The 26,968-nt window shown below is 39.9% G+C and overlaps 2 protein-coding genes across 3 annotated transcripts in view; one reads left to right on the forward strand and one right to left on the reverse strand.

The window, feature by feature from the left end:
- Positions 1 to 26,968, reverse strand: part of LOC129778095 (zinc finger protein 568-like) — a 76,872-nt gene that overhangs the window by 35,087 nt on the left and 14,817 nt on the right. Inside the window, exon 6 of one of the 2 annotated variants that reach the window (XM_055784770.1) lies at positions 19,282 to 19,349. The exons of the other annotated variant lie outside the window; for it this stretch is intronic. Coding sequence (XP_055640745.1) covers positions 19,285 to 19,349 — 65 coding nt within the window. The 3' untranslated portion in view covers positions 19,282 to 19,284. Of the gene's footprint in view, positions 1 to 19,281; positions 19,350 to 26,968 lie in introns of those variants that run through there. 2 annotated transcript variants of the gene reach the window in all.
- Positions 1 to 26,968, forward strand: part of LOC129778093 (uncharacterized) — a 36,156-nt gene that overhangs the window by 1,007 nt on the left and 8,181 nt on the right. Inside the window, exons 2-4 of the mRNA XM_055784768.1 lie at positions 25,292 to 25,660; positions 25,719 to 26,230; positions 26,290 to 26,937. Of these exons, the coding sequence (XP_055640743.1) occupies positions 25,292 to 25,660; positions 25,719 to 26,230; positions 26,290 to 26,937 (1,529 nt within the window). The remainder of the gene's footprint in view (positions 1 to 25,291; positions 25,661 to 25,718; positions 26,231 to 26,289; positions 26,938 to 26,968) is intronic.

The following is a 26,968-nucleotide window of genomic DNA, read 5'->3' on the forward strand; positions in this document are numbered from 1 at the left end:
AAAAGTATCATTGAAAGCGCTATTCCCGCAACTTGTTTTTGTGTATAATATATATATCAATAAAAGAGCAAAATAAGAGACACTTCGCGAATAAACACGCATCAAAGGTTTCGCGTTATTTACGCTCTCCGTTTTACTCTCAGATAAGGTCCATTTTTATTTTAAAGCTAGCTGACACGGCAAACTTCCCGCCCAAAATTTATTTTTTGTTATCACATCCACGTTTTCCTACTAAGCGCACGTTCATGGGTCCAATCGCAGAACTGTTCATTGATTGATCTTCTAATCTCCCCTTTTAAATTATTTTTTACTATAAAATTTCAATACTTCTACCAAAACTCAACATTATAATATCAGATTTTTTCAGACACAATTCTCGTGCAAGATTTTTCATTCACTTGCAAATAACATATTTCTCCGCTACATGAAATAAATGTTTGATACAGAAAATATGATAGAATGAAGACAGCCCCAAATCGGACAACTCCTTTCTCGAGTTTTGCTCTTATCAACACATTCGGCGATCCATTTTTATGTTCATAGATAGAAGACGATATAGGATTGCGTTTTATCACAATAAAATCCACTTTCACCTTCGAACGAAGATCAATTTCGTTACAGCAAACATCAAATGGACTAACTAACTCCTATACATGCGAATTGAATTTTTCGAATTTCCCCATTTTCCTAATTTGGTTTCATTTGCTTGATTAATTCTCGAGCAATGCAGAAATTTGTGTTTCATTTGTATGGCAGCCACCCCTTAGAGAGGGGGTGGAGGGTCTAACCACCATAGACAAATGTATTGCATCCTAAAATTCTCAGATGTCAAATTTGGTTTCATTTGCTTGATTAATCGTCGAGTAATGCAGAAATTTATGTTTCATTTGTATGACAGCCCCCCCTTAGAGAGGGGGGAGGAGCATCTAATCACCGTAAGAACATTTATTGCACCCTAAAACTCTCACATGCCAAATTTGGTTTCATTTGCTTGAGTAGTTCTCGAGTAATGCAGAAATTTGTGTTTTATTTGTTTGGCAGCCAACAAATACCCCCCTCCTTAGAGAGGGGGTGGATAGTCCAACCCCCTTAGAAACATGTATTGCACCCTAAAACTCTTACATGCCAAATTTTGTTTCATTTGCTTGATTAATTCTCAAGTAATGCTCAAACTATCACGAAACCCTTCCCCAGCCCCAAAAAACCCTACATATCAATTTTCAGTCGAGTCCATAAGAATCAGACAGACAGACAGACAGAAATCCTTTTATATATATATATATATATATATATATATATATATATAGATGTTGTGTAATATTCTCGTTTATTTGTATGAAATCAAGTATTCGTGTGTGGATAGCATGGTTGTGTAGAACAGTCTTAACACCTAGTCGGCCCTTTTTCAATCCCTGCTTGGATTTTTTTTTTGACGTAGGACTACGTCTTCGATTTCTATATAGGGGGGTCATTCTACGAAATTGAAAATGAGGCATGTAACCATTCATTAAGAAATTTCAAACGCATATTACGCAAAATCGTTATTGCGATATATGTTATGTTATATACCATTAGACAGGATATCTATCCAGCAAATTTTTTGTGCAAAACATGAACAGTGAATATAGTAAAAAAAAGCTAAAAATTTGACGAATTAAATGAGTATTTTATCTCGATTTTACTAACCATTAGTTTTCCACCACAACGCAACGAGAAATCTTTCTGCCTACATTCGGGCGTTAGTTCACAATGTGAGTCGATTCGTCTAATGAATTATTCTCCATTTGACGAGACATTTATCAAATATTGTATTGTAACGGGTGTTAAATAAAAAATGAGAATTTTTTTCAATCACATAAAAAAAATTTTTTTTTTCATCAATTTCAGTATTTTTTATTAATAACATAATGTATTTTCTTCAAAAAAAATGTCAGTGAATGTTTGAGTAAGGGTCGTGGTTTGCTGTTCGACGCAACTTTGTCGCGATGCTCTTACAAGAACGTTGTACGGCACTTACGTACATTTTCCGGATACAATTCCGGATTCTTGTAGTCAGTTGCTTCGTGTCCTTGGCCCTCCAATTGTTTTTATACACTAGGGCACTGAGTGAGCCAAAGAAATCCTCTATTGGGCGGCACTGGGGCAAGTTTGTTGGGTTACGATCTTTCGGCACGAACGTTATCTTTTTCTCCTCAAGATACGTCTTCTTGGCGTAATGGGAAGACGCCTTGTCTGGCCAGAAGACGTACTTCCCATCCACGTGATGCTCGTTCAGGAACGGCAGCAGGATTTTATTGAGGCACACTTCTCGATAGATTTGTTGGTTGATTGCCAGATCGCTCGTCTTAAACCAAGGCTTTGAAATGCCCCGGTCGAAAATGGCGATGTACAACATAACCTTTTTTTCAAACTTGTGCTTGAACTTGTATTTCACTTCAGGCGGTGTGGATGACTTGTCGCTGGAGTAGTAATTATCATTTCCTGGAATATGCATTTTAAACAGCGGAAAATAGCTTTCGTCGTCCAGAACGAAAGACGTCCCGCGGTATTTTTTGGTCATCCACCGACACTGTGATTTAACCGTCTCAATCTTCTCCTCCGTGTACTCCGGCGACCTCGTCTTCTTCCTGCAGACGATTCCTTCCATCTTGAGGGTCCGATGGATCAATACGTGGGAGCAGCTATATTTCCGACCGGCGTCACGCAGGCTGGTTGCGTCCTTGTTGTCAAACAGCTTCTCTAACGATGTCTTCCTCTGCTTCGTCATTATCGTCACCGGACGACCACTTCCGACCTTTCGCTCTACGTTTATAGAACCCAGGATACGATATACCGTACTGATAGGTACATTTTCTTCCTTAAAATGTGCCACCGTGAACTTTTTTCCTTGCTGGAAATGCGTTTCGTAGAACCGTACAATGCGTTCGCGGAGCACGTGCTGTTTCGACGCCATCTTTGCTTTGACTAAATTCAAACTAGCAAAACCAAACACGCCTACTGATTCTAGGGAGCCCAAAGAACAATTTTCTTGGAGAAAGAAAATTTTACGCTTTTCATTTGAGTTACTGAAAGGCATTGGAAAAATTCTCATTTTTTATTTAACACCCGTTTGTTGTCCAATCAATTCGTGATCAATCCACGTTTTTATCGTGTGGGTGTTTGGTAATGTAAAAAATGCAATTAAAGAATTCAACTGGCTGCTGATTTAGAGGTTCCAATGGGCATACTCACACATGTCAGATCATGATAGGTTGAGTAGTCGCGATCTTAATAATTATGTTACTCATATACTGCCATTCTACGCATGGTTGTCTCATGTTACTTTTTTACAATCTTCATTTTTCTTCTAAAAACAATGTTTTTGTACATAATCTTCTGGAAAAACACAAAAAAGTTATAGTTTGTTCTCAGCTTTAAAAAATATAAAGTTCAATTATCCCATGATGAAATTCTAGAAATAACTGCCCCATCATGTATTTTTTGTAGATCCATAATAAAAAAATCGGTTCAAGTACAAGAATCTTCTGTCACGTCTCCAGTAGGGCAAATGCACTCATTTTTGGTTTGGAAGAACGAACTAATCCTCAAACAAATAAAAAAAAATTGATTGATTGATTCAAGTGAGGGGATCTTTTCACATTTCATTAAACAAGTTTTCCGTTTATAAAGAAAACCCCGGTGTATTGCTAAATTGAAACGCTTAAAGCAAGACAAATATGGTAGAAAACTGTGATTGCGTTTTTCTCAGTTGCTGATTTTTTGGCATGTATATGTCTTTCTTAGAAGTTATTATGTTTTTATTTTGCCCGCTTCACTTCACTGAAATCACTTGTTCGTTCTGCATTCGTTTTCCTATAAATGAACAGAGGCTAACACCCCATGAAATCAATTTACTACAGCAGCTACACGAATTTCCCAAGAGAGCACTCATGGCCATGCGATACTTAATATACATCACCTGGCTATAAAGTTATTACAATTCTCTACAAACAATATTCCGGTTATATATTTCAGTAGTACAAGATTTATGAAAATTAGGTTTATATCTATGTGACTTTAACCTATTTAGATTTTATTAAAAAATGCACTGATAAATGTACTCTTCTGCATAGTTAAATAAATAGAAGAAAAGGGTGGTAATGGCTTTTTTTGGTATTTTGTGAACGTTTTTGAACATCGATATAAAAAAAATCAAATAGTGTCGAGTTTCCCGCGTCCATGTTAGAATGTAGTCCCGGATTCTAGCTCATCCTATCCGTTTAAAGGATATAATTAAATATAAGAAACTGTTTTTCCAATCAATGAAAAATATCTCGAACAATGAAAAAACTCAACTCAAATGCAATTACTACAAACAATCACAGTGCTACGTCAAGCTCCCGTCAGTGTCCCTAGGCCCAGGCCTTTTCACTTTTTTTGGGTACAATTCCAAGCTGACATTCAGTCTGAGAGAATCAAAGGTCTGTTCCATACATACAAACACTTTGACACTCTTAAAAACAGATGCTTCTATTTCCACTCCCCCCTTTTCCACGATTGTGTCACATCCACGGAATCCACTCACCCGAAAGACAATTACCCGAATTCCACTCAACCTAATGTAACAAATACCAGAATGCGACAGCTACCCGAATGTAACATCTACCTGAACTGACACTTACCCGAATGTAGCAGTTACCCGAATGCGACAGTTACCCGAATGTAACATCTACCCCAATGCGATCTTACCGGCAGAAATCTCTGCGTTTGGGGTCAAGGTTATCACGACATCGAGCACGTTGTTCGGTCGTGTGAGGTGTACCGAGGTGACCCGAGGAAAACAGCCCAATGTGCAATGTGAGAGATGTATGGCTCGGTTAGACCTTGATTACATGTCTCAAATATATATTCTAAGCTATCGATGTTCGTGTGTGATTGTCCCTATATCCTTATATCCTCTTGTTCTTTCTTTGCGAGTGATTAGTCCCATTGACATTTACCCGAAAAAATTAATATTCGAATACTACGAACATTTTGTTATTGGGAAGTATTAGTATATTCATTTCTGATGAGTGTTATCATATCATATTTTGTCTCATATATTCATTTCCATTCAAAAAATATTTTTCGTGGATAGTGCAATTTGAGAAATAGCGGCATTGATAAAATCCTTTTCAAAAACTGAAAAGTGAAAGAATGCAGTTAACGTATTATGAAGTTTATCCACTCATATGGATGACGCAGCCTGTTCACTTAAAAGAAAGCTGACAATTTTGGTACATACGTATTAAGGCACTAAAATGCAATTATGGTTATTATTTTATTTTTTCGCAATAACATTTATTCTGCGAAGTCCCCATTTAACGAGGAAAAGGAACCGAGGCGGTCTCAAGCCGCCGAGGTGATCTGATCCGACCCGCCGTCGTAAGCAGCGACCTTTCGCAAGCAAACCTGTGTTCCACCGATGGCCCGATTAGTTTGTTTCAAAGGAGACGATTCTCTTGTTAGGTTCGACCGAGCGTTAGCAAGCGTCGGACGGTATACGTTTATCTGGTGCATCACGTTTGCAACCAGGCAATCAAAATGATTGACCGGGCAAATGTAATGTACCAGGTAAACGTATGCCGTCCGACGCTCGCTAACGCTCCTCTAGTTAGGATCGTCTCCTATGTTTCAAACAAACCGGACAATCGGTGGAACACAGGTTTGCTTGCGAAAGAACGCCGCTTCCGACGGCGGATCGGCGACTGATTCGGATTGCGTCATCATCCTCGTTAAATGGGACTTCACCCCCATTACATTGGCCTCAGAATAAATTGCATCACGAAATAATAAATTCATGATAAAAACTGCCTATCACATTTTCATTCATTTTTTTATGTTAAAGTTGCCTGCTTAATTTTCGGAATATTCCATAACCTGAAATCATTTCTGAATGATCTTGGCCTTAAAGAGCAATACTGGAAGGAAAGAAGACGACATGTCAATTGTACTTACACTAATTTCTAAATATGACACAACGAAGTTTTCACCATCTTTTTCGAATTTCTTCATTGCTATTTCTCATTTTACTTCGTAAATTCGTAACAGGAGAATCGACAAAACTCATAATATGATTTGTCGGATTTTTTCCTTCTTCATTCGGGTTAGCATTCCATTCGGATAAATGTTGCATTCGGGTATTTGTTACATTCGGGTAAATGTTAATTCGGGTATTTGTCGCATTCGGGTATATGTTTCATTCTGGTATTTGTTACATTCGAATAAATGTGCTTCAGGTGAACGTGTTTCGAGTGAATGGTGTTCGGGTGAATGGGACACAACCCTTTTCCACATTGCTTGCTTAGAGAACTGAAAATCCTTTACTATACATGGCTTCACAGTTAATTTAAAAAAAACAAGTCACCGGAGATGTAAATCCAGCAGCACATCGAAGTACATCGAAACAAATCTATGAATCTCTTTCCCCCGCCATCAAGGAGCTTCAATTAGAGTCACAAAATGGGTTCGGTAATTCGACCGTTGGTCCTTGAAATACGGAGCCCGCTTCAGGCATCATGGCATATACCTGGACGACGGGGTAAAGGTACGACTTCCGTGGCACAGCCTAAGCGTTCCGATTCATCATTGATAGAATGGTGCTAGCTAGAAATCAAATTTTGATCGCGTTTGTATATCTCAAACAAAATTGACGTTTACGTGTCAGGCAATAGAACTACTGACAACAGTATCATACTTGCGACACAATTTGTTCTCATGTGTTGTTAGCACCGGTGAGTAACAAAATTAACCCTCTAAAACACAAATTTTTTATTTGCGTGAAAAAACTATAGTAGATCATATTTTTGATGAGAAAATCGAAAATCAGAACGGAATTTTATTAATGGCACGGATTTTTTTTATTTATACCACAAAACCTGTAATCCGCCTTAAGGCGGGGGTTGGGTATCTGGTCGAAATCATTTTTCTTTTGAGCTGCTCGTAGTAGTTACTCCTTACGATGGAAAGCATAGAAACAATTCAGGTTTGGCTGCAGGTGTAAATTGATGTCGCATTTAAGGTATATGACTTGCGTTTCCGATGTGCATCTTGGGTTACTGCAAGTGTTTTTTCTGAAGTATTTGGAAAATAATCCATCATGCCTGACATCAGAGGGTGGAACATATGCTCTCGTAGTGGATGGTTTCCGGGAGTTTTGCAAAACATCTGGGCTTGATAGGATTTCGTAACCTCAGTCCGAAAGATCGCTAACTGAATATTTAAATGAGGATTTAAAAAAATATATTTTTTTTCAGTAGTCTTCGGATCAGTTTTTCAGCGGATCTAGTGAACTTTCCGGGTCCTACAAGTAGTCCCTGATACATTTGACTGTTCTCCAATCTCAGCTTTTTAGTTGTATCTTTTTTTTTTGGTTCTTCAATTTCCTGGTCATTGTAGTATTTACCATCGCTCCCGAAGTCGTCTTCAAGATTTACTTCGTCGTGTCCCCATACCGTGCTGGAGAATAAACCCATGAAAAACACAAAAATAGATCCAATTTCTGCAAAACAGCTGTATCCGATGTTAATTTTCAGTAGGTTCACTTCAGCAGGAATCGTATTTTTTTTCGTTCAACTGTTTAACATCGCCTCAAGGCGGGTTATGGTTTTTACCGAAAATTGTAATTTTTTATTACCATAACAACAAAAATTGATGTCGAACGTAAACTACTAATCAAAATAAACTTACCGAACCAATGAAATGTCCAAAAAGTATATTTGTTTTTCGTTTGGAGTGCGCGACAGAAATATTTTTTTCCTCTTTTATCTCCGTTTCCGACTTTCGACATAAAATACTCCTCGCAGAAACCAACCAAAATAAAAGCAATGTGTTTGTATGATAGATGAAGGTATTTTGAAGACGTGCTAGTGTACTAGAGGGTTAGGGTGTAGAGGGTTAATTCATATTAACAGATTTACAAACATTAATGTTCTTCATCATCCAAATGCTTCATTGCTTCTGAATCATTAAAACCATTTTTCCCACATGCTCACCAATGGCATATAAAGGGTGTGTCACATCAAATTGCATCACGGAAAAGACGCTGTAGAAATTTAATTTTTAGGAATTATATCTTCAGCTTTCGCTTATAATCAGATAAGAGTGTAGAGATCACGTTGGCCATGCTTCACTGTCAATTTTTTGTAAATTTGGAAAAATGTCGTCGAACGAAAAAGAGCGTCGTGAATTAATCCTGTGCACTCATTTCGAGAATCCGGAGTTGTCACATCGGGACATCGGTAAGATGCTGGGAATCGTCCAATCCACGGTCAGCAGAGTACTAAAACGATACTTCGAGAACCTAACCATCGACCGGAAGGTGAAGAACGGCAAAAATGGATGCTCCGTCAGTGAAAAAGATCACAAGCGCGTAGTTAAGCAGTTTAGACGTGATCCGAGAAGTTCGGTCCGGGATGTCGCCAATAAGCTGAATTTGTCAAGTTCATTCGTCCAGCGGACCAAGCAGCGGGAGGGCCTGCGTACATACAAGGTTCAGAAGGCTCCTAACCGCGACGAAAGGCAAAACATGGTGGGGAAGACGCGAGCCCGGAAGCTGTACACCGAAATGCTGACGAAGCCGCATTGCCTGGTAATGGACGACGAAACCTACGTCAAAGCGGACTTTCGTCAGCTGCCGGGCCTGTTGTTCTTCTCCGCAGAGGACAAATTCAGCGTTCCGGAGGAGATTCGCAAGCAGAAACTATCCAAGTTTGCCAAAAAGTACATGGTGTGGCAAGCGATCTGCTCTTGCGGAAAGCGGAGCGCCCCCTTCGTGATGACCGGCACGGTAAACGGGCAGGTTTACCTTAAGGAGTGCCTACAGAAGCGCTTACTACCACTATTGAAGCAGCACGAGGGCCCGACCATCTTCTGGCCGGATCTCGCTTCGTGCCACTATTCAAAGGACGTGTTGGAGTGGTACGAAGCCAAAGGGGTCACCTTCGTGCCAAAGGAAATGAACCCGCCCAACGCGCCGGAGCTTCGCCCAATAGAAAAATATTGGGCGATTATGAAGCAGGCCCTCCGGAAGAACCCAAAAGTTGTCAAATCGGAGGCGGACTTCAAGAGAAAATGGATTTCTGTTAAAAAAAACTACAACCTGACGTCGTACAGAACCTTATGGACGGAGTAAAGAGGAAGGTGCGAGCATACGGGCTTGGCCTCGAAGTATGAATAAAAAGAAAATGCTAAGAATTGTTTAATAGTTTTTATTTTACTGTCTAAAATTTTCAAAAGGATCGGTCTACCGGGCGAATTTCTACAGCGTTTTTTCCGTGATGCAATTTGATGTGACACACCCTTTAGTCTTTGTAAACTCCAATAAGCAAACGGTGATAACAAACGGTGCTACACTTTTCTTTGGAAAAAAATGCAATAAAACTACCCGCAAAGCCGTTTTTCCGGTACAAAATTCTAACTGCACCATTTCAAAATGCAGAATTCTTAAGAATTCGTCTGCGAGGAAACTACCGTTCTTTTCGTGCCTGCAAACAGGCAGATAGAATTCATATACGAAACTTAGTAGCCAGTTGTACGATCTAGTTATGACGAATAACCAAGGAATACACGTGGATACGGATTGTGGATAGTTTCTCGGTCTAAAAAAAATTATGGGAGGTTGTGTCCAAGATACGACCGCATTGTTGACGTAGAACTACGCTGTTATTCTATATAAATCGCTTATTCATACCTTCGGATATTATTCTATAATGCTGTGAAATTTTAGAATCAACTGCTTAGTAGAATAATCTATGAAATTGTTTTTTCATTGTAGAATTTGTTGACGATAATTGATTGATGATTCATTCTTGCCCTCGCAAAACAATACACTAGCTGATCGTAAGTCGCAATTTATTTCATGTCAATGCAATGAAAATTTACCTCGAACGATTTCTTTTTTTTTTTGCCTTTTTCGCAATTGACATAGACTCGGCTAGACTCGATTATATACATGTTGCACCAGCACCATTATTCCACATCTCATAACTACATCAATATATCTTTGGCACCGCATGGAAACAACAACAATGACAACACTTGCAAGTATCAAATATCATGCTACATGTTATTTAGTATTGCCTTAAAGGAATCGCACCTCTAGACATCGTTCGTACAACGTAAACCAAGCGCCAAACAAGCGTTCGCCACAGCATGCATACAGAGCCATACATTGGTGGCTTGAAACTACTAGGAATATAAACACTTCTCATCATTTTGCGCTATTCTCAAAAGAAACGCTTCTGTTAATATTACTGGCCTCGGAAAAAGTTGTATTTCTTTCTCATGCTCGAGAGAAGCGCAGCTATCACCCTTAGTGGAGGAAGTTTTGCTACTGACAAGCGAAACCACATACAAAATTCCAGAACGACATTTACTTTCTCGGTGACTAAACAAGCGAAATAAACTCTTTTTGTTAATAACAACCTCGAAAACAGTAGCAATGCTTCATAGCGCTAATGCAATCCTAGCTGAAGGCAGTTTTGCAACTGGCACGCGAACCCAAATAACTTATAACATTCCAGTAAGACATTCAAGATGCTTGGTATTCCCCAAATATTTTTTTGACGCACAACCTTATGATGACGGAAAACAAACAATGTTAACTGCTTGGAAAAAGACTGAAGTATGCCACACAGCTTGTACTCTGCTGTAACACCCATCGATGCGAATTCGCTGATGAGTTTGTCAAGAACGACCACCTTCACCACCAGCGGGGGGAGCTTGATTTTGGTTGCTGCCTGGGTAACGGCGTTTACATTTTCGACCGACGCTCCGAAATCGCCTACTTCGCTGTTGTGCGATGCGGTGTCACACTCGCGAAGGCTCGGTTCAGTGCGAGCGCTTTTCACTGCACCAACATCGCGTGCATCATTGGATGACGCTTGCCTCGAAATATTATTGCCCCTGGCAATGCGTTCGTTTTTTGCCTTCCTCTTCTTCTTGCTCATCATACACTACGCGAAGCGTCCAATTTATGACGCGGAAAGAAAAACACACGATACGAATAACGCAAAAAACGAACAGAAAAACCAAACGACGATATCCAAGGTGGATTACCACTGGTGGGGTCCAATCTTAGATCGAAGCGCAGCGAAAGCAAAGTGAACTGGATTGCTCAACAGTCCGATGCCGAATGAAAGTTTGCCTCAGCGAGATCCACTGTTTATACTCTAGACAAGTATTCCCCTTCATTCTTCTACTTTTCCTTTGTTCATGGGGACTTTGAATCCTATGATTTCCCCTCCGTTGGCCGTCGATAAGTTGCTCGTTATTGACAGGTCTGTTCGGGAAAGCACACAAATGGACAGAACAAATGTATGGGAAAATGGAAACGCCTCAAGTTTTCATGAATTTTAACCATTTACAAACCAGGGGATTCTAATGTATAGCATATTAAACAAATCTTACGGAATTTCCGATTCGTTTAGTTTGTGAATCGCCAAAATCCGTTCGCGGCAAAAATAGTTATTAACGTTAACTTTATTTCATAGAAACGTGACCTGTTTTCTGATTTGGCACCCTTAATGAAAGACGTAGTTCTACGTCAAAATATCTGGCACGAGGTGATATCTCCGCATGAATTCTTAAGAAAATCGACACTCCTATCGAAAACTCGTAGGAAAAATTTCGTAATATTTGACTGCTTAACATTCTCGTTACGTTCGATCAATCGAGATACAGTCATTCCTCAAGTCGTTATTCTAAATGTCATAAACATAAACACAATAAATGAAAACATCATCTATTTTGAGCAATCCCACTCTGCACAGTAATATTTTCCCATTTCTCCACCAAAGCCGCTTCTCCCGAAAACCTTTTTCGCCGATTGCCTAGTGTGTCCCATCTGCTGATTAATGCAAATCCAATTCGGACTTCAAAACGAGATCAACTCACGCGCCTTCACAAAAAGGGAATGCCCCCGAATGCGGTTATATTTGGAATTCCCAAACGGATTCGAATTGGAACGCCAGCCGTTCCAGAAATAGTCGGCCGACAAATGTTTGATCAATCGGGGAAGAATAAAACCATTAGCTTGGTTGAAGAAAACACTATCTCAACCCTGCCTGCGGGAACATCTGAGCTGGATAAAAGGGGGAGCACGTCAAAAAAAAAACTACTAAATTCAAGTGGACATTCTCGTACCATCGAGAAAGCTGGCGCGAAGGAGAGAATCAAAAGTGAAATGAATAAAAGAAAAACATCATTCAAGTGCCAGCCAGTGTGCTTCCGGTGTGGAGTGAAGGTAAAGAATCAGCGCAATGGGATTCACAATTTACGAGAGTTCTCACCCCATTCCTGGGGGAGAGGTAAATTTAGTTTACAACGTGGTTTTATACTGTCGTAAATTCCAACCTCGACATTCTCGGTTCGATTCAAACGCAAAAAGTTTCGGTTATGTGCCAGAAGTATGAAAAATGCAACCTCGGCCAGACATCAGAATCGAATACAATAACACAGAACTCGCACTTGAGTCCTCCGGTTTTCGCGTGCATTAATAATGGAATCATAACGGAGTATATTTGATTTAGCATGAAATACAGCTGTATATAGTTACACGTGGCTCCAAATCACAGTACTCTCGATGCTACTGAAACGGGTGTCCATTTTCCAGCGAGACAACCCAGAACAGAACGACACAGGCTAGGAATACGATAATCAAGTTTATTTTATTAGGTGGAGACAACGCTGCACCGGCAGAAATTGCTTGACAATTATGATTAATCGTCAATTGATTTTCAAATTTAGAGGGATGATTTCTATTGGGTGGTATGAATAAGATTCGAGTTTCTACTCAACTTATAAAGAGGAGGGGAGTTTTTCAGCGAACCGACCTTCAAAAAATAATCCTAAAATTAACAATGTGTTCAAATTCAAATTACATTTTAACCCTTTTGCACTCGTATCAATTTTTTATATGGGTGTTGTGCTGGTCGGTATTAATTTTTCTTGAAAGAGCATATACACCGCGTTTCACAACTATAGAACCACTCATTTTTTCTGAGTTTCCAGAGATATGTAAGAAGTCGGTTGAATTGAAGTATATAGTGTAGGATATCATAACTATCTGCATTTAAAAGACTGGTCATTCAAACTTTAGTGTTGTGTTCAGGCGTGAAACAATCAAAAAACTAAAATTCCAGTGTTTCATAACCTCACTATAAATATAATTGGAAAATATTTTCAAAACGGCCTAGTTCAGATAGCTTTTCATCAACACCAATGTACAGTCAGAAGTGCAATTAAGTACTTCAGAATAATTTATTTCTGTTGTTGCATCAAAAACAGTGTGATAATTGGGTAATTTGGTATCAATTCACAAAATCCGGAAAGTCATGCATGGTTTGATGAATAAGGGATTCAGATTATGGACTGGTCAGCTTGTTTACCAAATCAAAACCCTGTAAAGAACTTATGAGGAGTGATCGTACGAATAGTACGAGGTATGGCTATTAAATAACGAGACTGCGCGCCTGGAGGGTACCCTAGAGGGGTGGGGGAAAAGTGAATAGTGCGTTCGGTAGCTTGAAGTATCTGCTATAAACGTACGAAAATACGTTTTTGTCACTATAGTAGTTTGCGAGCAGCAGTGGTTTAAATGGAACGTGGTTTGTAGTGTAGTTTGTAGTAACCTTCTACTACACAGAAGAGTTTACGAGTATTCAGGTTTGCCTATCCCCAGCTTCATTCCAATTTTCACATTGGACCCTTCTAAATGAAGTTCATTACTCTTGGAAGTTAATTTTCTTTTGCATTTGTTCAATCTCAATTTTCTATGCCTGTCAACGCGCGCGATGCTCAAACTTTTGTAGACTGCACAATATTTTGAAATTAACTAATAACTAAAAAAAACTAAAAGTAAACTAAATACCATCATTATTTTAGTCAGACAAAGAAAAACACATGCACAAACAAACACAAAAGTAAGATTCTATCCGTCATCACTTCGTCAATTTACACAATAACACTGACTATCGAACAGGTTACAATTCCAAATCATTCTTTAAAAACTCCTTACAAATATTTCGGAATATTCTGAGGTTTGTTGTTATTTTTGTTTCACAGGGCAGTGTATTATACCATCGGTACCCTTTATAAAAAAATGAGTTTTGGGTGCAAGACATCCGGAAGTTCATAGTTTTGAGGTCACTTGCTTGTCTTGTATTGTATTGGTGTATATCTCTTCCATATGTTATAGTATTCTGTGAAAAATTCGGTGTCATTACATTCGTCATTTTAAATAAGAACGTAAGCGTGCAATATTTTATTCTCTGACCTATTGACATCCATTGTAGGCATTCTAACATAAATCTCCGTGGAGTTCGCCGATCACATTTTAATATCAAGCGCATGGCTTTGTTTTGTAGCATTTGCATTCGTTGCATTTGTCTCTTGTTTGCAAGGAACAAAACGGATGCACAATAATCAAAATGCGGAGCAATCAATGCTTTGTAGATCGTCATTTTACTTTCAAAGGTCAGAAATCGATTTATTCTACAAAGCACTCCGTATTTTTGAGCTCCTTCCTTTATTGTGTATTTTATGTGTTCATCAAAGTGTAGTGTTTCATCTAAAATAACACCAAGATATTTTTATTGATGATGCCCTCTCCACTGATTGTCCATCAATAGTTATATTAAAACTGTTACTTTCAACAACACGTGTCGATACAACCATGTATTTAGTTTTATTAATGTTTAATTTTAGCTTCTTCCACTTCAACATGTACAGCAAGAACAATAATGGCCCCAGAACACTTGCTTAAGGGATACCCAAATCAACTGTTTCCGCCGAAGAATTTTAGTTGTTTGATTGTTTCGCGCCTGGACACAACAACGAAGTTCAAATGACCAGTCTTTTAAACGAAGATAGTTATTACATCCTTCACTATATACTTCAATTCAACCGACTTCTTACATATCTCTGGAAACTCAGAAAAAATGAGTGGTTCTATAGTTGTGAAACGCAGTGTATCACTGTATGTATCATGTAAGGTTATGAAAGCTAAATAAGATTTGTTTATTTTCTGTGAATTTTAAATATGCATCTACTATACAATGTGATACGATTGTATTTTATAATTCTCCTTCACGCTAATAATCCCTTGTTTATACTGAGTACCGTGATTTGTGACACATAACTATTTCCAGGCACCACAGGATCTCAGCTTTGGTTGTATGATTTTTAAGCATGAATTTATCGATAGTTTTCGGAGAATGGAAAAGGGAGGGAATTGGTTGAAGCTGAACTGCAAATACTGATGGCAAATGCCGGTAAAAACAGCGCGAATGTAAAAGCCGTCTGCTTTTGGGGTGTTTACTCTATTGGAAGGACTAAGTGAACCTACAGGCAAAGGCAAACAACATATACAAAACTACAGAGAGTCAAACTAGTCAAATACAATTTTTTTGGTATTTAATACTAATCACTGCAATAATCAAAATTCTAATTGGCGGAATTTTATTTTTTCCAGATTGGTGACGAAATTCTCTGACCCTGATTTTCCCTGACATTATTTGAATTCCCTGATATTTCCTGATTTTCAAGGATTTTCAAGGTAATCAACACCCTGATTGAGCTCCATGTAATGGATGTTTGGGATACGTGCTTAGGAAATAAGCTCTATCGTAGGAAATGTGTGTTCTATTTAACAGAGTAATACATTCTCTGCAAGTAGAGAAAAATCTTGAATGAAAATTGAGTCTGATAATTATTTGTTCGGTGTTAAGTCAGACCGGACCATGTGACATTTTTATGATTTTTAGAAAAAAATTGAAGTTACTAAACTAAATTATAATGAACTTCCGTTGATCATTCAAAATAATTTCGATCCGTTATTCCTGCTGTACGCTTGATTTCCAAAAACTGATAAATGTGGTATGTAGCTAATAAAATGCTCAACATAATGCCCTCTGATTGCTCTGGGTCGCCGTAGCCACATTGTTTGCGCGTTCGCTTAGTAAGTGATCGATCGTGAGTTCAAAACTCTGGGCCCTCATTGACCATCTTTGTGTTGTTACAGAATAGCTACGTCCACGCAACAATCATCAGCGATGGAGATCGATCCACGGTCGAAATAAGATCGATTCATCCATACAACTGCTCTGCTCTGCAAGACACATCGGGCTGCTGTTCTATAAATAACTCAACAATGATCAATCAACTGTCTCCGCTGTCCGGTGGTCCAACTGGATAATGGAAGAACAGAAAGAATACTCTTACGCCTAAATGGCTACTGTGTGAATGTACCATATGTAATGGTATAGAAGGAATACTGGCGAATGACAACTGTGTAATGTGCTAATTATAGATATGATAACCATGTGACATGTACACGATTAAAATTCGGCTCTGTTACATCTAAAATGCTAATGAGCCTTAAATAAATAAATGGGATAAAAAAAATAATGCAATCAGTAACTCGAAATTTTTAATTTTGTGACTTGATCTCCTACGACTTAACAGCGACCATTTTATATTATGAATAAAATTTTGGTAGAAATGCAAGGAAATTTATGGAAAAAAAAATAAGTTAGGATCAGGATTATATCTTGTAAGTATTCTAAGTTTTAAAATCGAATCGTGAAATCCGATCGCGTTTCAAACCAATCGGGTTCCGGAATATGAGTGACTGTTCGATACTGTTACTACAGGCATGGTTCATAGCCCATGAGGTGATTCGAAATTATTGTCGCCTTGCATGGTAGATGGAAAATGTACAAAATGTTTTCCTAGAGATTTCACCAACGACACGATCACAAGCTAAGGCGAATATCACATATATCAACGAACAAATACTGATGAGGGGGGTCAACCATTCATAAATATTAACACCGCAGATATTGACATTGAACTCTTGAGTATTTCGCATATGCGCATAATATGGCTGTGTTTCAAATTTTGAATACCGATGTGAATACTCGATTGAATGACAACGGTAAAATAATGCGTTTACAAAGGGGCCGGTACATTAGCTCCATTGAAATTGTTTGGCGTATCGTTGGTTTCCTAATTCATGAAAGGGACCCAGAAATTATAAATTGAGCCGTCCATTTTGAAAATGACAAGCGCGTATTTCTCTCACAATGGAACGAAATGAATATTGGTTTTCTTTGTTTCCTTTTTCTGCTGTGCGACTAAAATATATTAGTTTTTTCTCTTTACATTCAACTTTTAAGAGATCAAACATGTCAGTTATGTTTATGAAATACTAACTGACCCGGCAAACTTCGTCCCGTCCAGAATTTGTGTTTTGTTATCAATACCTACAAACATTCACGTTTTCTTACTAAGCGCAAGTTCATGAGTCCAATCGCACAACTGTTCATTGATTGATCTTCTAATCGACCCCGTTGAATTTACTATTTACTATAAAATTCCTAGTACTTCTACCAAAACTCATCATTACAATATTAGTTTATTTTCAGACACAATTCTCGTTCAAAGTTTTTCAACCACTTGCAAATAACATGTTTCTCCGTTACATGGAATAAATGTTTGATACAGAAAATATGATAGAATAAAGACAGATCCCTCCACTCTTCTCCCCTTAGAGAGGGGGGAGAAGTGTCTATTCACCATAGAAACGTTTCGTGCCCCCTAAAATCTTCATATACCAAATTCAAGTTGCTTGATTAGTTTTTGAGTTATGCAGAAATTTGTTTTTCATTTGTATGACAGCTCACCCTAAGGGGGAGTGTCGAACCACCATAGAAACATCCATTGCATCCTAAATCCTCCACATGCCAAATTTGGTTTCGTTGGCTTGAACAGTTCTCGAGTTATGCAGAAATTTGTGTTTCATTTGTATGGGAGCCTCCCCTTAGAGAGGGGGGGTGCAGTGTCTAACCATCATAGAATCATTTATTTACCCTAAAACCTTCACATGCCAAATTTCGTTTTATTTACTTGATTAGTTCTCGAGTAATACAAAAAATTGTGTTCCATTTGCATGGAAGCACCCCCCCCCCTCCTCTCTTTAGAGAAAGGAAATGAGTATCTAACCACCGTAAAACATTTATAGCGCCCTAAAAACTTCACATGTCAAATCTGGTTTCTCGTTTGCTTGATTAATTCTCGTGTAATGCAGAAATTTGTGTTTCATTTGTATGGCAGCCCCCCTCAGAGAGGGGGAGGAGTATCTGACCACCATAGAATCATTTATGGCACCCTAAAACATGCACATGCCAAATTTCGTTTCATTTGCTTGATTTATTCTCGAGAAATGTAGAAATTTGTGTTTCATTTGTATGGCAGCCTCCCTTAGAGAAGGGGAAGGAGTCTCAAACTATCATGAAAACCCTTCCCACACCCAAAAACCCCTACATACCAATTTTCATGTCGATCAGTTCAGTGGTTTTCGAGTCCATAAGAATCAGACAGACAGACAGAAATCCATTTTTATAGATATAGATATTGAATTTCCTCTGACTTGGCTCACGCGTATTCTAGAGCTTGTAACGTTTGTAATTTACCCTCTCTCTGTTCCGACTGAGACAAAATCATCGGTTAAGAAACGTTATCCCGAATAAGCAAACAAAACCCTTATGAACATATTTTCATTGTTTATTCTACATCTGTCCTCCTATCCTTACTCTTCGCACTTTCTTCTCTACTTTCCACTGTCGTTTCTTTTCGTTTTCATTTTCATATATCTTACTAGCTAAGAGTACTCACGGGCCCGTGGCTTACTACCCCGCACACCACCTCGCATCGACACGACTTGGAACCCGCTTCTGCGTCACGCTGCCTCGGTCGCCACCGAGCTCCCCGAACTAGTTCGCCTCCCGTGGATGCTGCTTGGCAGTCGTTGTTCGCTGGTCGTTTTGTAACGAGTCCGGATTCCGGCACCGTGGATCCGAAATTCTTCACCTCACGGATCTTCGATTGAACTTGCTCTATGCGGGTATAGGAGTGTGGACCCTTCGTCGGTAGGAAGATGTCCTTTTCAATCTGCGACGAGCCTCGTGGATCGGTACACGTGAAAGAAAAAAAGCCCTAAAATCACGAGGCCGCTTTAGTTTACTAGTCTGGTTCTTTGATGTAAGGACTCACTGAAGAATAATTAGCTTCTTCTAAGTGAACTTCGGCACCTTCGAAAACTCTGTCCGCTCTTTGTGTGAATCTGAACTCACCATCAAAAGGGAGCCAGTGTTCCTTCTCCGTCAATCCAGGCGATGAAAACCTGTGGCGTAGTTTTTCCCTCTATTAAAGATGGGAGAGGTTAGGTTTTCCGCGAATTTGGATCGTGAGCTGCGAAATTACCTTCTAGCTGTGTTTATTCGAGGCGCCTCCTTGACAACAACGACGTTCGAATGACTCCTGAGACGCACCTGGAATTTTCACGGCGAAACTATAAATTTTCTGCGTCTTGGCGCTTTTTATCGTCCCCCAGCGTCTGTCTGTGGCTGCGAACTAAATGACGATCACGAGATGAGTGGCTTTGTTCTATAGATCTCCTTTTCGTGTGCCCTAGTGTGTAGCTCACTCATTGTGTCTGTTCTGGATTATTTCCGTTGGTAGTTTCGACATTCGTGTTACAATTTTGGTTACACATCAACAAAATTCACGTAACAAGCTTACCACTCAGAATACATTCGAGGCCTGCTAGTTGGTATAGAAATCTCAACTAAGTACTGATAAAAATGACGCAAGTAATATTACGTTGAGACGGCGAAGTTCCTCGTTCCAAGAGGTGCCATTTAAAATGAAGATATGCACCTAATACGACCATTGTCATGCATATATACGATTTGTTTTGACATAAGAAAACAAATGTCGGAAAATATTTATGTTAAATATTTAGCCTCACAAATCGTCAGTTTTAATGGAAGTAAGTGGTGGTGATGCTCAAGAAAACAGCTCCGATGGGATTCGAACACCGGTTGTTTGGATTATCGAGCAGCAGCTATCTCGTACGGCTGTCTGGGATATAAGTTCTGAGCTGCCAAAACTGAACTGAGATGGGTAGATATAATTTATCTCCCTATGGAAAATGGAAAATTGAAATCCCCACCAGACGTCGACACTTTATATGATGTAATATGTCTGTACGAAACTCGACACTGTCCGGTTCCTTAACTGACGGAACCTTAGAACTACCGGTTCTTACTTTCCGCGTCAAATATTCGCACTAAATTATTTTACTTCGGACCTGTAGTAGAAAAAGCGTCCGATCGTTCCAAGCGACTAAGAACTACTGAACTTTATTTGTACGTACAAATTTCTTTTCTAGGCTACTGGTTTATATGTATTATTGTATATGTTCTAACGGGTGTTAAATAAAAAATGAGATTTTTTTCAATCACACATAAAAAAAAAATTTTTTTCATCGATTTCAGTATTTTTTATTAATAACATAATGTATTTTCTTCAAAAAAAATGTCAGTGAATGTTTGAGTAAGGGCCGTGGTGTGCTGTTCGACGCAACTTTGTCGCGATGCTCTCACAAGAACGTTGTACGGCACTTACGTCCGTTTTCCGGATACAATTCCGGATTCTTGAAGTCAGTTGCTTCGTGTCCTTGGCCCTCCAATTGTTTTTATACACTAGGGCACTGAGTGAGCCAAAGAAATCCTCTATTGGGCGGCACTGGGGCAAGTTTGTTGGGTTACGATCTTTCGGCACGAGCGGTATCTTTTTCTCCTCAAGATACGCCAGCGTCTTCTTGGCGTAAGACGCCTTGTCCTGCCAGAAGACGTACTTCCTATCCGCGTGATGCTCGTTCAGGAACGGCAGCAGGATTTTATCGAGGCATTCTTCTCGATAGATTTTTTGGTTGATTGCCAGACCGCTCGGCTTAAACCAAGGCTTTGAAAGGCCCCGGTCGGAAATGGCGATGTACAACATAACCTTTTGACGTAGAACTACGTCTTTCATTAAGGGTGCCAAATCAGAAAACAGGTCACGTTTTTATGAAATAAAGTTCACGTTAATAACTATTTTTGCCGCGAACGGATTTTGGCGATTTACATACTAAACGAATCGGAAATACCGTAAGATTTGTTTAATATGTTATACATTAGAATCCCGTGGTTTGTAAATGGTAAAATTTCATGAAAACTTTAAGCGTTTCCATTTTCCCATACATTTGTTCTGTTCATTTGTGTGCTTTCCCGAACAGAGCGGTCAATAACGAGCAACTTATCGACGACCAACGGAGGGGAAATCGTAGGATTTAAAGTCTCAAAGGAAAAGGAAAAGTAGAAAAATGAAGGCGAACACTTGCCTAGAGTATAAACAGTGGATCTCGCTGAGGCAATCTTTCATTCGGAATCGGACTGTTGAGCAATCCAGTTCACTTTGCTTTCGTTGCGCTTCGATCTAAGATTGGACCCCACTAGTGGTAATCCAACTTGGATATCGTCGTTTGGTTTTTCTGTTCGTTTTTCGCGTTATTCGTATCGTGTGTATTTCTTTCCGCGTCATAAATTGGACGCTTCGCGTAGTGTCATGAGCAAGAAAAAGAGGAAGGCAGGCTCGAGCCCTGCAAAAAACGAACGCATTGCCAGGGGCAATAAAATTTCGAGGCAAGCGTCATCTAATGATGCACACGATGTTGGTGCAGTGAAAAACGCTTGCACTGAACCGAGCCTTCGCGAGTGTCACACCCAAGCCCCGGGCAAGGGGATATGATCCGCGAGTCAAGATGTGCTACAAATTTAGCTGTCATTGCCAAACCTATCAAATTACTCGGCGAACTCAAGGCAAATCTATGGAACAAGGTGCGCCCATTCGCTAACTAAAAAAAGAATTGTTTTTTGAAAAAAAAATTTATGTGAAATGTAATGATCATGATGATCACAAGGGTCTGAATGATAATATAAAACGTAGCCATTTGGTTGTATATTTCCAAATATTTTACAACACAATAATCACAAAAACTCACCATTATAATATAAAATCAGCATCAAACACAATTTCAGTTTCATATTATTTCACAATTTTCGAGGAAACGTATTACTCTATTACATAGAATACATATTGAATACAGAAAAGTAAATTTTCATTCATTATTTTTTGTTCTAGAAGTGTGTTAATTTCGTCCTTAATTTCGTTTTCCAAATGGCGCAAATCATTATGGTGCCTTCAACGCAAAGACAATAAATGAAACGCTTGCAGCGTAAAACGTAATGAATATAATGAATATAGCAATGAGTATTTCATAAAGTATCAGTATATTCCACAAATTGTGCTCAATCGGCTTAATTTACTTTTGTGTATTTTTTAAATGGCTGCAGAAAACCACTTCACGTTTTGACCCACCTGGTAGTATGTTAAGTGCCTTGTTTTACACCAGCTTGAGAGTTTGGCAGTTCTCGCGAGTGACAGTGGTCGCAAATTGCATTTGCGACCCGGACATGTTTGACGCTGTCAAATCCTATGTGCTAGTATACGGATGCCCTCAGGCTGGTCACACCGCATCGAATAACAGCAGAGTAGGTGATTTCGGCACGTCAAGCGTTAAGCATTAAGGTTGTGCGCCAAAAAATTATCTGGGGAATACCAACCATCATGAATGTCTTACTGGAATGTTATAATTTATATGGGTTCGCGTGCCAGTCGCAAACTGCCTTCAACTAGGATTTCATTTGCGCTAATATTGATCATAATGAAGCATTTCTACTGTTTTCAAGGTTGTTATTAACAAAAAGAGTTTATTTCGCTTGTTTAGTCACCAAGAAAGTAAATGTCGTTCTGGAATTTTGTATGTGATTAGGTTTCGCTTGCCAGTAACAAAACTTCCTCCACTAAGGGTGACAGCTGCGCTTCTCTCGAGTATGAGAAAGTAATGCAAGTAATGCAGTAATATTAACAGAAGCGTTTCTTTTGAGAATAGCGCAAAATGATGAGAAGTGTTTATATTCCTAGTAGTTTCAAGCCACCAATGTATGCTATGGCTATGGCGAACGCTTGTTTGGCGTTTGGTTTACGTTGTACGAACGATGCCTAGAGGTGCGATTCCTTTGAGGCAATACTAAATAACATGTAGCATGATATTTGATACTTGCAAGTTTCTAAAATTTCACAGCATTATAGAATAATATCCGAAGGTAGAAACAAGCGACTTATATAAAATAACAGTGTAGTTCTACGTCAACAATGCGGACACAACCTCCTATAATTTTTTTCAAACTTGTGCTTGAACTTGTATTTCACTTCAGGCGGTGTGGATGACTTGTCGCTGGAGTAGTAATTATCATTTCCTGGAATATGCGTTTTGGACAGCGGAAAATAGTTTTCGTCGTCCAGAACGAAAGACGTCCCGCGGTATTTTTTGGTCATCCACCGACACTGTGATTTAACCGTCTCAATCTGCTCCTCCGTGTACTCCGGCGACCTCGTCTTCTTCCTGCAGACGATTCCTTCCACCTTGAGGGTCCGATAGATCAATACGTGGGAGCAGCTATATTTCCGACCTGCGTCACGCAGGCTGGTTACGTCCTTGTTGTCAAACAGCTTCTCTAACGATGTCTTCCTCTGCTTCGTCATTATCGTCACCGGACGACCACTTCCGACCTTTCGCTCTACGTTTATAGAACCCAGGATACGATATACCGTACTGACAGGTACATTTTCTTCCTTAAAATGTGCCACCGTGAACTTTTTTCCTTGCTGGAAATGCGTTTCGTAGAACCGTACAACGCGTTCGCGGAGCACGTGCTGTTTCGACGCCATCTTTGCTTTGACTAAATTCAAACTAGCAAAACCAAACACGCCTACTGTTTGTAGGGAGCCCAAAGAGCAATTTTCTTGGAGAAAGAAAATTTTACGCTCTTTATTTGAGTTACTGAAAGGTATTGAAAAAATTCTCATTTTTTATTTAACACCCGTTATTTACATCTCCTCCTCTCTACTGCTCTGCCGGCGACGATCGTAGGTAGCGTTGAGATTCGCTTCGTCACGATGACGACGATGATCGAAGACGATGATGATGATGATGATTACAAACACTGATGCATCTCACTCGGTACGTGCAGGCTCGGCACTCGCTGCTTTCTATTTCTCGCTTTCGTTAAATGTTTCAATTGTTGCTATCCTCGTTACTCGGAAATACGAGACAGGTCTTCTGAGCACTCCAGTTTGCGTTTTAACGTTGACGACTCTCACGATTCCATCGGTACCAGGAAATGTTTCGACGATACGACCGACTAACCATTTTTGCACTGGCAGGTTGTCTTTCTTGATCAGCATAAGTTGTCCAAGTTTGACGATGATCTTCTTGTGCCACTTGTATCTTTCTTGTAGCGACGTCAGGTACTCGAAATGCCAACGATTCCAAAAATGTTGGACGATTTGGGTGATGTGTTCGAATCGTAACTTGAGAGACGATGGTTTCTTGATGTTGGCTTCGGGACGAGCGACAGCGTTCAGCGGCCTGAAGATGAGAAAATGCCCTGGAGTCAAGGGCTCAAAGTCTTCCGGGTCATCCGAAAGCGTTGTAATTGGACGCGAGTTCAGGATCGCTTCGATACGGGCGAGAACTGTCGACATTTCTGCGAAAGACAAGGATGCTCCTGCTATGTATTTGACCAGAAGCGATTCATTTATGATCTGATACGATTCACTGTTGAACGATTTCTCACGGCGTGTAATACGATTTTTCGCAGTGATACATTCCATTTAATTTACATTTACATTTAATTATACGTTTATGCGACTCGAGAACTGCATCTGTCTGATATGCATATAAAATGTCGATTAGTTCGATTTTACGATTGTGCATATTGTGTGACATATATTACCGAGGGATCACCCAACGCGCTCTGAGAAGCCGAATCACTCCTTCGTTAGTATTGGTATGTCAATGGGGCGATGCTTGTTGATGTACGACGATATCGGCGATATCGGCAAGGTTATTATTATAGCTTATGATGCCACACACATATCATAGAACCGATGATTGTTATATCGAATAACGACTTGATGGATCGTAACGGATAAAGTCGCGTTTTTCGCATTTTATATGATTTTATATACACACGATGTATATCTTGATCGACATTATCACCCCTATTCTGTATTTCGATCGATTCGAAATATTTCGAATGACTTGATAAAATTCCATTCTGTATTTCGGTCGAGTTGTTTTTGCATTCCGTTCGATCTGTTTCTCTTCGAACATTAAATGGACAAAACGAAACTCGAACGAAATAACGGTTCGAACGAAATCCGTGGGAATGCAGAATCGGGGTGAATATATGACTTTTCCACCACCATATCTGATCGTCAAACATAACACCAAAAATGCATTGTTATCTAACGTCTTCTACAGCTCGTTCCACCTCAGCCCGCCCCAAGCATGGCACGTACGAATCACGCTACATCAACGACTTCATAAACTTCACCCGGCCGGCGGCAGATATCGTGGAACCAATCTATTACGACTACGAGACCAACCCGTCCCGGAGCGCTTTCAACCAGGAGTATGAAAACGGAGGGCTCGCCGGACTTGGGCTCGGGGTGCCATTACCTGTGCGGGAGGAACATAGCAGCAGCAGCAGCAGTAGCAGTTCGCCTGAGGATGAAATTACACGTCCCCCCGACATTTACCCCGATCCAGATCAAATCTACGCTACATTTCTGAACAAGAGCGCGATGAAGCGCAACCGATATCCTGGGGAGGACAACGTGATCAAAGTTTGTGAGTTATCACCCCTTCAAAAATAAATGCATTGTAAAAATATAATTTTTCTTTACAGATTCCTCCAAATCCCTGAGAAAAAATCCGCAAGCCCGCATGGACGATGACAATTCGTTCGACAGCCTGAATAACGACATGAAGGGCCACGACTTCATCGATAACATAATGTACATCTACTACGGCACGAACGGGACGCTGCGAAAGGATTTCGGTGGCAACGTCATTGTGATAGGTGCCGTATTCGCACTGGCACCACAGATACTAACAGCAATAATACTGTTCCTGCGAAACCGCCGCATGAGACATTTCAACGCGTTTTATCCGATCTGTTTGAATTTGCTGCTGATGCTGGCGGCGTCCAACTTTTCGTTTATTTTGGGTGTCCAAGCGACTCGAAACGCAGTCAAGTGCGAGATGATAGCGATCCTGCTGCACTATTTGCACTTGAGTACCAGCATTTGGTGTTTCATCTACATCTACGTCATCTACGATCTTATCGTGAACGAGTCCTCACCTAAGCTGAAGTACAACTATCTGATGGGTTACGGCGTGCCGGCGGTTTACATTTTGGTAGGTTGAGACTGCATTTCTTTGTTGTTTTAAGTTTTACTATAATATAAATGTTTCAGTTTTCGTATGCGTCGTCGATTGATACCTTCGAGGTGCACCGCTACTGCTGGATGTCCATCCAGAAAGGAATGATAGTCAGCTTCATGATTCCAATCTCGTTCCTCATCATCCTGACGACGATCCTTGGGACAGTCAGCCTCAAGAGGATCTCCAGTAAACAAACCGAAATGCTGTGCGAGAGCATCGAAAGCATAATTGAGACCACGTCCAAGTGTGCCGACTTCATGTATCCGAGGATACCCTCAGTAGGGACACATATGACCAATCGAAGCAACAGCTACCCACAGCTGGAGTTGAAGGAGAAATGCTGCCAGGAGTATGCCAACCACATGCTGGAGGGTCGACAATCTATCATCACGCTGCCCCAGCAAACATCGAACTATACATTTAACTTCCCCGCTGTGAAGAAGTCTCTCGACTGTTGTGAGGCACGGTTCGATACAGGTCCGCTATCGCTGGCGGACCTATCCACTACCCCTAGTATGGCGTCCGATTTACAGGACTACACGGACTTCAAGCGGGCCATCAAGTTCGGACTGTTCTTCCAGCCGATATACTCGATCTGTTGGTTTCTGAGCGTGATTGCCCTCGAGAATGTGCACTCGTGCGTTATGCCGGTTATATTTGCGATTTGTTTGAATATTTTGGTGAGTATGAAATGGGTGATAAGAAATGATT

The sequence above is a fragment of the Toxorhynchites rutilus genome, chromosome 3 (assembly GCF_029784135.1).
Source record: "Toxorhynchites rutilus septentrionalis strain SRP chromosome 3, ASM2978413v1, whole genome shotgun sequence".
Taxonomy (NCBI): domain Eukaryota; kingdom Metazoa; phylum Arthropoda; class Insecta; order Diptera; family Culicidae; genus Toxorhynchites; species Toxorhynchites rutilus.